At 41.7% G+C, this 13,025-nt stretch overlaps 2 protein-coding genes across 3 annotated transcripts; one reads left to right on the top strand and one right to left on the bottom strand.

Moving 5' to 3' along the window:
- Positions 1 to 716: 716 nt before the first annotated feature.
- taf6 (TAF6 RNA polymerase II, TATA box binding protein (TBP)-associated factor) lies at positions 717 to 8,989 on the bottom strand. Of its 2 annotated transcripts, none has more exons than XM_015960905.3 (15): positions 8,792 to 8,989; positions 7,369 to 7,526; positions 7,194 to 7,280; positions 6,961 to 7,114; positions 6,820 to 6,876; positions 6,615 to 6,734; positions 6,398 to 6,519; positions 5,754 to 5,831; positions 5,571 to 5,672; positions 5,311 to 5,493; positions 4,837 to 4,911; positions 3,877 to 4,002; positions 3,593 to 3,766; positions 1,390 to 1,581; positions 717 to 1,264 (listed from the first exon to the last, which is right to left on the bottom strand). In XM_015960905.3, the coding sequence occupies exons 2-15, from the start codon at positions 7,522 to 7,524 to the stop codon at positions 974 to 976; spliced, it is 1,917 nt and encodes a 638-aa protein (XP_015816391.1). In that variant the 5' UTR covers positions 7,525 to 7,526; positions 8,792 to 8,989; the 3' UTR covers positions 717 to 973. The 2 variants fall into 2 exon arrangements, with proteins under 2 accessions (XP_015816391.1, XP_070411406.1); XM_070555305.1 differs by lacking the exon at positions 8,792 to 8,989 and adding an exon at positions 8,630 to 8,651.
- A 582-nt stretch (positions 8,990 to 9,571) lies between these two features.
- mrps31 (mitochondrial ribosomal protein S31) lies at positions 9,572 to 12,398 on the top strand. The gene is made up of 7 exons (XM_054730576.2): positions 9,572 to 9,738; positions 10,496 to 10,894; positions 11,069 to 11,215; positions 11,348 to 11,491; positions 11,578 to 11,657; positions 11,787 to 11,927; positions 12,006 to 12,398. The coding sequence occupies exons 1-7, from the start codon at positions 9,644 to 9,646 to the stop codon at positions 12,239 to 12,241; spliced, it is 1,242 nt and encodes a 413-aa protein (XP_054586551.1). The 5' UTR covers positions 9,572 to 9,643; the 3' UTR covers positions 12,242 to 12,398.
- Positions 12,399 to 13,025: the final 627 nt, after the last annotated feature.

The following is a 13,025-nucleotide window of genomic DNA, read 5'->3' as shown; positions in this document are numbered from 1 at the left end:
ACCCGGTCTCTCTGAGGGATGTGTCACTTGGAAAAATGTTCTTTTTATGAAATTATGAAACTTTGGCAGAACAGCGCTTGTTCCCGTCTCTAATATGGACACGCATGACGCAACCAGTCTGAGGCAGAATAGCCTCTTCAGCTCAGAAAGCACCTGTAGACACAGGCGTCATTTTAACCGGGGACGCCGGGGACATGTCCCCGGCAAAATTTGTGATTGGCAGCTGTCCCCCCCCCCACTTTCAAAAAAGCCTGCTAAACCAGTAAAAAAATTACTTGAGTAAAAATAGAAGTATCCATGCAGTTTTTGACTCAAATAAAGTGTCTTCAAATATACATATATATATATATATATATATATAAATTATATATAATATTATGCATTATAAGGGGGGGGGGGGGGTGTAAGTTAAAATACTTTTACTTTATTCACATTCTAGAAAGTGTAGTGGAGTAAAAGTAAAATGTAGCCCCACAAAAAGTACAAATACTGAAAATACATAGTTAAGTGTAAAGACAAGAAACTTTGTTTTTTATGTATGTTTTGTTTGTAATTGCCCCTCATCTGTATGAGATAAAGATTTATATAGTAAAGAAATACAACCATCTCTGATGTTCGGTAGATCCGCCACCAGAGGGCAGTAGACACAAACCAGACTGGTTTGAGATGAAGGTACTAACCTTACCCAGTCAATGGTGTCTCACACACTCACAAAATACGTTTCATACAAAATGGAGATTTATTTTAGGGTAAAAAACACGAATCAGTTAGAATATGAGGTGAAACACTGAAGATTTCAGGATGATCAGCTTTCACTTGGCATTGTTATTTACAAAATCTGGCCACATTTGCTCTTCATCAATCAAGAGTTCAGAAAATTCTTTTCGTGCCTCTCCAGAGGTTACCCCCTTTAGATTAAACTCAGCCTTGTGTTGCTCCAACAGGATAACAATCCAGACTACTTATACAAATGTCAGTGTGGCGACTGAGTGCTGACTCCGGGAGACTCGGATCGCTCCAACTTTATCCCTCCGTCCAGAGAAGCTGAGGAAATTGAGGTCGGTAACACGGAGCTCTTAGGCTCCAAAGAGGAGGAGGCAGATGAGGGCAGAGACACAACAATGTACTTCTGAAGAGGGCGAGATGCTGTGAGTCCAGGAGTACCACCAGACTCCAGTTTTACTAAGGGCTGCAATGTTGAGGTCGCACTGGGAACGGTGCTGGTTACTGGTGAAGCTGACTGGGAAGAGCTGAGAGTAATGACCTACACAGGAGACAGAAACATAATATATGGGTTTATTGTAAAGGAGGGGGGAGATTTTATAGCAAAAGGAATAAAAAAAAATCCATGAGATGTGATGTTGATCCTCAACACTAAATGACCCTTACCTGTTGAGTCGAGGCAGCTCCTGCACTGGTTCCCATGACGATGTACTTTGTTGCTGGGGGAGACGGCTGTGATGGAGTACCTGGTCTGGGTGACATTAGAGTGAGGGAACTTGGAACCTTGATGATGCTGGGAGTGCGAGGCCCCCCCGACCCAGTTAACCCACTTTGTGAGACTGAAAGGGTTGGGCGAGGCTGCAAGAAAATAGCATTGTTTGTTATTACACACACAAAGACACACACTTTTGTGAAGCATTTCAAAATTACATCAGCTTCATTTAATTTAATTGGAACACAAATGCCATCCATCCATTTTCGACCTCTTATCCGGTGTCCTTTCCTTTAGGTCTCCTCCCAGTTGGACGTGCCTGGAAAACCTCACCAGGAAGGCATCCAGGGGGCATCAACCAGCAGCCCAAGCCATCTCAACTGGCTCCTCTCAATGTGGAGGAGCAGCTGATCTACTCCGAGTCCCTCCCGGATGACCGAGCTTCTCACCCTATCGCTAAGGAAGAGCCCAGACATCATGTGGAGAAAACTTATTTCAGCTGCTTGTTTCTGCGATCTCGTTCTTTCAGTCACTACCCAAAGCTCATGACCATAGGTGAGGGTAGGAACGTAGATCTACGGGTAAATCGAGAGCTTCGCCTTCTGACTCAGCTCTCTCTTCACCACGACAGACCGGTACAACGCCCACATCACTGCAGATGCAGCACCAATCCGCCTATCGATCTCACGCTCCAGTTTTCCCTCACTCGTGAACAAGACCCCGAGATACTTAAACTCCTCCACTTGGGGCAGGACCTCATCCCTGACCCGGAGAAGACATTCTACCCTTTTCCGAATCAAGACCATGGTCTCAGATTTAGAGGAGCTGATTCTCATCCCAGCTGCTTCACACTCGGCTACGAACTGTTCCAGCGAAAGCTGAAGATCACGTTCTGATGAAGCCAACAGGACCACATCATCTGCAAAAAGCAGAGACCTGATCCTCAGACCACCAAAACGGATGCCCTCCACACCTTGGCTGCACCTAGAAATCCTGTCCATAAAGGTTATGAACAGAATCGGTGATAAAGAGCAGCCTTGGCGGAGTCCAACTCTCACTGGGAACGAGCCCGACTTACTGCCGGCAATGCGGACCAAGCTCTGACACCGGTCATACAGGGACCTAACAGCCCGTATCAGAGGGCCTGGTACCCCAGAGTACCCCCCCACAGGGCCCCCGAGGGACGCGGTTGAACACTTTCTCCAAATCTACAAAACACATGTAGACTGGTTGAGCAAACTCCCACCTACCCTCCAACTGGTCCAGTGTTCCATAGCCAGGATGAAACCACAATGCTCTTCCTGAATCCGAGGTTTGACAATCCACCTGACCCTCCTCACCAGAACCCCTGAATAGATCTTACCAGGGAGGCTCAGAAGTATGATCCCCCTGTAGTTTGAACACATCCTGCTGTCCCCCTTTTAAATAGTGGGACCACCACCCCGGTCTGCCAATCCAGTGGAACTGCTCTCGATGTCCATGCGATATTGCAGAGCCACGTCAGCCAACACAGCCCTACAACATCCAGAGCCTTAAGGATCTCTGGGTGGATCCTGTCCATCCCTGGAGCCTTGTCACAGAGGAGCTTTTTCACCACCTCAGTGACCTCAGCACTAGAGATTTGAGAGCCCAACTCAAAGTCCATCACTGGAAGCCGTGCTGGTGGAATTGAGGAGAACTTCAAAGTACTCTGCTTACCGATCCACAACGTCCTGAGTCGAAGTCAGCAGCACACTGACCCCACTATAAACAGAGTTGGTAGGGCACTGCTTTCTTTTTGGAAGTTAGAAACTTCTGACAGGAGACTGCCATACATTCCCAGCAGACCCTCACAATACGTTTGGGTCTGCCAGGTCTGACCGGCATCCTCCCCCACCATCGAAGCCACCTCGTCACCAGGTAGTGGTCAGCTGACAGCTACGCCTCTCTCTTCACCCGAGTGTCGAAGACACGCCGCAGATCAGATGAGATGACAACAAAGTCAATCATGGAGCTGTGGCCTAAGGTATCCTGGTGCCAAGAGCCCATATGGACCTTTATGTCTGAACACGGTGTTCATTATGGACAATCCATGACGAGCACAGAACTCTAATAACAAAACACAGCTCGACTCAGATCAGCGGCAGACTAGAACACTTAAGTAACTCTGCAGCTTACCTGTGTGATTGTTAACGTGGTCCTGTTGACCTGCTGGGCTTGCAGTGTTGCTTGAGTTCTGGCCTTTACTACATGAGAGCACAACATGGGCCCAAGGTAGCCATATTCTGCCCGATACTGCTCCACGTTGTCCGGCTGAGGTCGTATCTTGGCAATAACACTCGCACAGTGTTTCTTTAAAAAGAGAATAAACAGCTTATTGCAACCTTTAAAGCACTAGTTGTTAGTCTCTCAGTGTTTTAGTTTACAAACGAGTCTTATTCACATCTAACGACATTTATTACCAGTAAGAGGGTTTGAACATGTTCAGCTCCTATCTTGTCAATGTTGGAGACCACAGGTCCCTCCATCACTGCTTTGATGCGAGCTCCCTCTACGGTGAGTCGAGGAAGGATCAGCGTCTTTATCACCTGAAAAGGTCAAAAACAGGAAACGATGATGTAACAATTCTGAGACACAGAAGTCGTAAATTAGATGTTTTTTCTCTTGTAACAAACTCTACCACCTTCATTTCAGACGATGGCACTTTTCCATTACCTCACTGTGAAAACTTATAATTCTTCCAAATAGAGGCGACCAATATTGGTTTTTCTATTGCCGACAGGTAAAGGTGATGGCCGATTAGTGCTGCCGGTATTCTGGGCTGTTTTTCGTGGTCGATATTTAAACGTTTTCTACCTCATGTTCATGCTAAAATGCCACCAATAACATCAGTTGATTTACAAAACGTTTGAAACCGAATCAGTTTTTGAACACCGAGTTTAACCAACTGTTAAATCTTAATTTTATGCACGGCTCAGTGTTGGAATCAGACATTTAACTAAAGTTACTCAAACAAATTAGTAAACTGGCAAAACTGGTCAAATTTAAGACATTTTAGTTGAAAATAGTTTTTTGAGCATTTATTAAGCAGATGTTATTCAGGAATGTAAATATCCACAAATTTAATTCTGCAGCAGCACCAGGCTGCCCGAGGACATGCCCGACTTTTAATTGGCTTTACTAAGGAGTCGCATCGGCCGATGCTGATATCTAAAAAGTGGTAAATATCAGCCGAGATATCCGTCCACCCCTACTGTCAAAAGGAAAACAACTCAAATGGGAGCACCCCACCACAGAGTTTTTTTTTTTAGAATTGTTTCTATTCACATATTCTAAATACAGTTAAAATAATAGAAACCTGTTCATTGATTAGCAAAAAATTAAGTTAAAATCTAAAAAAAAAAAAAAAAAAAAAAACTTACATCAGCTCCGAGTTCAGCAAGTCCAGCAATGCAGCCGTATCGTGTCGTCCACTGGGTCTTATCATCGAACAAACTCTGAAAATGTCCCCCCCCAAAAAAACACTGATTTAAAATGAGTTTGTGTCACTAGAGCTAGTATTAAGAGTTGTTAAATAATAGGTCATTTGGGTCATCACTGCAGATGTGCTGCAGAACGTTCTACACATTAGTGTTATGATCATCATGGTAAACGTTTGCCTTTAGGGTAGACCTGTTTATTTACATGGGTTTGGTTTACTGGCTCGATTGGTGAAGAACAAACACTTTATTAATGAAATATTAATTACAGGTAAGTTATAAGTGGAACTTTGATTAGATTTTTTGTTGTTCAAACATTTTCTAGTCAAAAACATAAATTCTAGCCACAGAACTTTTCTCTCTTATCTCTTTTCACTTCAAAAATGTCTTACGACCACTTTCCTACCAAACACCTACCTTGGTCAGAGTCTTGGTAACACGTGACTGGATGTTGTTGGTTGTGGTGCTGAAGGTTTTACAGCTCTGAGCCATCAGGCGAGCAGCAAAGTCCCGTAAAGCCCAGTGGTTATCAACATCTGGTCGTAAACACAGCTGTTTACTCACAATACAGGTGACCACAGCTGGGATCAGCTCATGCAGCTACAAAGAAAAACAGCTTTGTTAAAATAATCTTTAGTTTAAAAATGGCGTGGACTTCTGGTTTTTCATTTACTCACATATTTTTCCAAATACAGGGTGGGATTGTCCATCAGAGCTTTGACCATCCGCATGAGATAAATCAGCAGGGCCAAGTTGTTCTGCACCACGTTTACACGGACCTTCGAGGAGAGCGTAAAATCAGCTGACTTATGTTTGATGTGACATCAACAATGTTTACGTTAGGTTAGAAAGATTCTTACTCCTTCAGAAATAAATGTGCTGAATCTTGGAAGCATCTGATACAGACCAGGGTCCGTTGCAATACTCTGTAGAGCTTCCTGTATGAATCAAATAGAAAAACCAGATCAGCAAGCTCACACACATTTTCTAAAATGATGATTCTGCTCTCCGACTTTCCACTTTAAATGGACACTAGGCAGTTTTGGCTAGCACCACCTTGTGTCCGTTTAGTAGAACCAAAAGCAAATCTTATCTCCTGGCTGTGCGTTCGTCTTTTTAACACCTAATCTAACAGCAGAAACGTCTCCTCAGCCTTCATTAGTGTCTACAGGGGTGATTCATCACTAACTTAAACAAATAAACAGTGTTCATGATCTGAAACATGCAGGAATTGCGCAGGAAGCAGATTGCAGCACCAAGTATGTCAGTCCAACTGTTTTCAAAGACCAGACCGGCACTCTGAATTTGCAAATGTGGTATTCTGGCTACAGAGGGCGGTGGGGGTCTGAGTGACATTTCATTAACCCTGTAAAGGATCGTTTTGGCACAAACTGGCTCAAAAAATTATTCAAAACTATAAAAAGTTGCATAGTATCCCTTTATGCTACAGGACTGAATTATGAACATTTGGCCAACATGCATCAGAAAGTCAGGTAAGACGTACTGCTCTCTTGGCTTCACAGGAGCCCACACACGCCTCTGTGATTTCCTTGTAGTAGAGCTGCTGCTCTACAGAGAGCTCGTGAGTGCTACGTGGCTTCAGCCTGATGAGACCCTTCTCCTTTCCTGTACCAGAGGGACACAAAGACATGAGTGAAGTTAACACACATCATGATACAGAGGTGTCTAGCTTCTATTAGCAAACTGAAATAAACACTGACCTTTGCCATCTGGGGTTGTGGTGCTCTGGCCTTTGCCTTGAATCGTACCTTTCTCCTCCTGACCGGGTTTGACAACTTTCAGCGGCTCCGTGGATTCGGTTTTTTGTTGCTCTTTTGATGCTAACAAGTAGGAAAAAAAGTCTTGAGTGTTTTTAACATTTATAACCTCTCCCATGATAACAGATCAAACCTAAGTAGGGCTCACCTGGTGGAGGATTTTCAGGAATTGAAGGTTGCACCCCTTCAATACTTAACCAGTGAGCTGTAGATTAAATTATAAAATGTATTTGATAAATGAGCTAATTTAATATCACAAAACAGCATATAATCCTCCTAATCCGAGTACCTTTGAGAGACACATCTAGAGGAACTCTTGGGAGAGGTGTGTTTATAATATCGCTGAGATCAACCTCCTTTTCCTCATAGAAATGAAGCTCTCTTCCACCTCCACTTGCAAAGCGAAAAGGAATAAACTCCTGTGACTGGAACCCATACAGGGGCTGAAAAAGAAACAAATTTCTTAAAACAGAAAATTCACACCCAATTCATCCTTCGGGTATAATAAGCGCTCTTTATTACCTCTACATTTTTTAGTTTGAGAGCATTGTCGATGTCACTCGTGGTTAGTTTTCGTCTCTTCCCATGATGCATGAATTTCAGAGCATCCTGTGTAAAGAGAAAAATATCAAAAAAGCACTAAATAATTCACACATCATACAAATTATAACACCTACATTAATAACCATTAATTTACCTGTGCAATTTCCTTTATTCTGTAGCTGACCTCTTCACTAAGAGCTACACAACTGTCTTCCTGTAACTGCCCGACTCCCACAGACTCCGCCATGGCCTTCATCGACTCTGTTGGCAGAACGACTGAACACTGCTTTTGCCTGCGTTCCTCCGCCATGGCTGAAATAACAAAACGAGACAGTACGATGCTGAGTTTCTTTACTTAATCATTTGGCAATTCGACAACATAATGTTTATTAATGAAGACATTTGATGAGTCCCAATCACAGTGTTCTGAGTTAATTCCGACAAAGACTACAGTGCTGGACCAACAATGTAATGCATATTACCTTAGAAAGAGAATTCTTAAGCTGTTTTCAGTTCATTACTACTGATGCATTTATTTTAAGACCACATCTAACAAAATCTCATTGATAATTGTTTTAATAATGACACAAAAACAAATCTGCCTACAAAATGTAATGTGTCTGAAATAAAAGAACACTACAGTGAAACTTAAATGGATCGACCCAAGAACATCTTAAACAGTTCACAACAAGCGTTTCACTGTGAATCAAAGACATTCAAGGGTAAAAATTGCTTTAAGAGCTTATCTAGTAGTGGCAGACAAAAGTTAGACGGAGTCGGATAAAAAAAAATCTCCCTGCAAGTCCAACTCCTACTTTCCCTTAGGACATATAACCAAGAAAAAGAACAATGCTTGTGACAACATAGTAGTACATATGTACCGTTTGAACTTTTGTACCAATATTGATTGTTAAAATTAGTAATTTATTAATACTAGAAAGTGGGTAGATGTTAACAAAAGCACAAAACAACAACACTTACAAAAAACTGGACTCTAAAGCAATATTTGTGTCTTTGGAGCTTTTTTTATACTGACAGCTCAGATCAGACGTTAAACACTGCTGTTAATTATAGTATTCCACATAAAAACAAAGCTTAGAAAATCTTATTCACATAAACAAAAACATAACCCTATTTTAGAGCAACAGCTCAAATAAAATAACAGAAGGACGTTCATCTCTACTGGATAAATTATATCAACTTAAAATGTTTAAACATCAAACACACGTTATCACAACACGACTAAACTTAACACGTCTTGATACCATTGCTTCCACAATGTAAAAGAAAAATTGCAGAAAATGTGAACTCAAGTTTTTCAAATAAACACTTAATGCATGTAAACAGACGGAGCTCCGAGGAGCGGGTAAGCAGTCTGACAGAACAAGCAGAAGCATCACCAAGAATAAACCTACACTCTGCCAAACGCTTCAGCTTAACCACGTCACAAAGTTGTCTAAATCTGTAGGCTTTGGGTGCTGCATTGTCTTTAATAACGACAAGTAGTTGCGGTAAATTTGATGCTTGTTAGCTTCTATGCTAATAATGTAGCTGCCGTTGACGGTCATTTTTTTTACCTTTATGAAGTCGTTTACGTCTTTCTCGGTTAACGCGAGAGTTTAAACGAACATAAAATATCAATGTTTATAACAAGAATACTTTCGTAGAGCTAGTTTTTCATTGTTAAAATCCATCTTTAAATGTTTAGAGCTAAGTTGAGCACGGACTGCTGCTGAAACATCCGTTTATGAATTAGCGCTAGTATTCTGTCGCCATTTTGAGTCACGTTCAGACTATGAAATCGCGCGAGACTACGTTGACAGCTGAAGCAGCTGGCAATTTCTTTTATGTCCAAATCGATTGTTCATATCCAGCCCAGAGACACAAACACATTTGAATATTTATTTTTGAGTATTCACATGTAATATTGTTTTATTCACAGTATCATAACGAACAAAGCCACTTTACTGCGAGGATCAGCTATTTTTGGCACAATTCTGACAGGTGTTGTGCTCGTAAATGCACCCCTGCCACGAGAAGCACACAGTCTGTAGGATGCCATCCAGTCAACAGACGGACCTAAATTTCCTGTGTTTTTCAACAACCTTAACAAACTACAAATAATTGAATGTGGTATTTATGTTTACCGCGGTGTTTAATGACGGATTAATGATATGGAAAAGTATTGAAGTACCTATAATTGCTGTTTATCTTCAAATAAAAAAGCATATTGTGAAAACAGATGTATATACCAAAATTAAACACAAGGGTTCATTTTTTACTTGAAAATTCAGCATTCAAATCAATGAGCGGGAGCGTCTTTCGGCACGACACCGGAACGAATGTTGGTCTTACGTTTCAAGGGGAGGCTTCATGCTGTAGAAACGAAGGGGACTCGGAAACGTGGAAGGACATTACTAAACACAATTATGTACCGATTTGTATCCCGGACTGTGTGTTTGGCACGAAACCCCTCATCCTGCGTTTACGAGTCGTGTCTTCCTAAACGCGAGAAGGTTTCACGGTGAGTGTTCGGTGTGAGCCGAGAGGAATAGCAGCATCGGAAGTATGTTGGAGCATCGGAAGTAGCTGTGATGTGCTGGTGTGTCCTTGCAGTCTAAATGTAATATTGGAGAGAACGATTGTGCCTTTTGCACTTCTAATATAGAAACTGAGATACATTTATTTTTCACATGCATCTTTACCAAAAATTTCTGGGATAGTTTTCACTTGTGGTTAACGCAATATATATCTTTATCGATATATATTGTTATGATTTCTGCAGGTTGATATTGAGCTAGGTTAATATTATTGTTTCTGTTTGTACACCTGCTTTTTTTTTGTCATGCTCAGAATTCAACTGTAAATATTGACTCTTATGTAAGCCTGTAAGCTTCATTGGTTAAATAAAACTTGTTAAAAATGTGTTGGTGTGTCAGATGTAATTCAGAATCTTAGCTTTTGTAAAAGCACAGAAACACACTAGTGTTGTATTTTCTTCCATCACTTGTGGTGACCCGTCGGTGCTCTTTGATTGACACTTCATCTACGTTTCCATGGTAACCTTCATCAAACGCAAACCAGACATTTTTGAAGTGATTCATCTCCCACATCTTTTTAATGTACTATATAGTTTTTGAAGAATGCAACAATTAAAGTTAACATAAATGTGTATTAATCAATTTTAGTAGCACTAGTTGTGTTGTATTTCTTTGTTTTCTAATGTGACATTTATAATCCCACCCCTTCAAGCATTTAACTTTGTTTTCCACCTAAAACAGGGCTTATAAAGGGGTTGGAGTAAAGGCTGTCAGCACAAGTTCATCCAGACTCTGTGAAAAGAAGGACGACATCAGTTCTGCTCATCAAGATGAAGCAGAAAAAAAAGAAGGCAGTCGGGACAAAACGAACGAGCTAGAGGAGGATGGAGGGGTGATAAGGGCGGATGATGGAACAACCACACAAGCCGAACGGGTCAAGACTAGTGCTCCTAAGAGTGGGAAGGAGAATCTCCTAGATCTTCTTGGAGCCATGAAAGTTGAAGTTACCAATAAAAGAAAACTCAAAAGTTTAAAGACAAAATCTGAATCGGCTACAAATTATGCACCAAAGCCATCAGCTATAGAGAGCACCTTCAGTATGTTTCAGAAGGCAACAGCAGCAGATACTTCATCAGAGAGGTAAACATAATTAATTCATGTAATTCTTGACCCTTTTGTTCAAGTTCATGTCTTTTTCATTTTAGGTGTGATGTGTTTTTCGCTGCTGCTAGTGCCTCTGTAGAAAATGGGTTTAATCTGTGGGAACATACGGTAGACTCAGGAGACTTTCTGAAGCACTTGTCTTTGTTTTAGTGGGACGTTGGAGCCTGATTTGGTCGCTGCAGCATCTGCCGCTGCCGCCACGCTTCCTAACAGCAGGCAGGCAGAGTCTGAGCTGCTCCAGCAGCTGAGACGGCGCAAAGACCTCACCGAGGCTCAGAAGAAAGGCAACGACCTCGGGTATGTTTTTGCTGCACTCGTCACATGCTTCCTGTTAATGTTCATATATGTTTTCCTGTTGCGTTTGCCTTCCATTAGAGAATAAATGGTTTATTCAACTGTAATAAACACAACCCATCAATGTTTTCTCAGAGATATTATTGCTGACATGAAAGTAGGAAAGAAGTTCAGTCGCCAAAACTCTTGGCCGTCCAATCAGATCCGGTTTGATGAGGATGGACAAGGATACACCCACGATAGAGGAATCGCCAGTGAGCTGGCTAGTGTCCGGAAAAGGTGAATCTGCTAGACTTTATCACTTTTGTCTTTTTGTTATGTGAATTATGATGTGGTAAATGTGCCTTTTATTTATTTATTGCTAGGAAGAAATTGTTCCCATCAAAAAGACTCAACATCTTCTCCCCCGTCACTGATAAAGACACCGCTGAATCAGCACTTAGCAGTAAGGACGTGCTTCTAATCTTCTAAACGTGCATCTTAATAAAAACCCGTAGAGTCCTGCTGTGATGCACTTATTTGGCCTCATTTGGAAATGTATTCAGGTATATCTTAGAATACTTTGTATTTTCAGCCAAGCCAACTCTATGGGACATTGCGTTTGTGAATGAGCTGTCTTTTTCAACCAATCAAATGCCTCGCAACGTTTTGGAGGAGATGATCCAGTGGACCAAAGAGGGGAAACTGTGGGAGTATCCTATTAACAATGAGTCAGGTGAGCAGTAAAAACATGCTTTTGCAAACAAAAAGTGACAAAAGTTTGGCTGACCGTGTGTTCTCTGCGTACCTTTAGGTCTGGAGGAGGAAGTCGGCATCTCGTTCACTGAGCATGTCTTCTTAGAGAAACACTTGGAGGAGGGTTTTCCTCGCCAGGGACCAGTGAGACACTTCATGGAGCTTGTGGTGGCCGGTCTGTCCAGGAACCCCTACCTGACTGTGCAGCAGAAGAAGGAGCACATCTCCTGGTTCAGAGACTATTTCCATCAAAAGGCAGAAGTTCTCAACGAGGCCGACGTTTGCCTCAGCTAAACTTAAACAAGAGTACAGCTGTTTCCTACTTTTATGGAAACACAAAAGCAGGACTTCATTCAGATCTCAAGTTCAATTAATAATCAGGATGGACTTGTATTTGAGAGCCAGCGTGTAATAACATCAAATGTATCTAGAAATAAAAAGATGGTGGTGACATTTTGCCTTTTTATTCACTACATTGTTCTGATTTGGTGCATAAAAACATGGATTTTCAGCATCAGCAAAAACAGACTGACAATAAAAGATGGAGCGAGTTGGGGAAAATATTTTTCTATTATCCAAGTGCCTGAGGTCACCCAAACACCTGGAAGTGTGATTAATGGTGTTTTCCCAGGTGTTTGGTTCCAAAGCAAGAACCTGTGTTCATTAGTCTGGTGTGGTTTACAGTAGGAGCATATTTAGACCCTGAACCCCACGCTCTTTGCTAAGGAAGTGCTTTTAAAGCTAAACAAGCTCCTAACAATGTGTGACACAGTGTCCTTCTGGTCGAAAAACACCCTCCTAGATCTATTATCAGGCAGTGTGGAACATGACAGGCTGATGTGTTTGAAAGTTCCCCGTTTCCACATTTTGTTTTCTTTTCCTCAGACAGGGCGATTGGCATGATAAGATGTTGGCAGCATTCTCTTATTTCTGTTTGTATGAGCTGTGTGATATAAAAAGGTGTTTTTGAGGGAAGAGGCTCCATTCCCAGAAATGTTTGTGTTTGATGCTGACCTCCAGAGGGCAGTGTTACAGACTGTTAGCCTGTGTTAATGTTTTAGACATAAGTTTGTATCTG

The sequence above is a fragment of the Nothobranchius furzeri genome, chromosome 10 (genome assembly GCF_043380555.1).
Source record: "Nothobranchius furzeri strain GRZ-AD chromosome 10, NfurGRZ-RIMD1, whole genome shotgun sequence".
NCBI classification, from domain to species: domain Eukaryota; kingdom Metazoa; phylum Chordata; class Actinopteri; order Cyprinodontiformes; family Nothobranchiidae; genus Nothobranchius; species Nothobranchius furzeri.
This window is presented reverse-complemented; position numbering and strand designations above follow the sequence as displayed.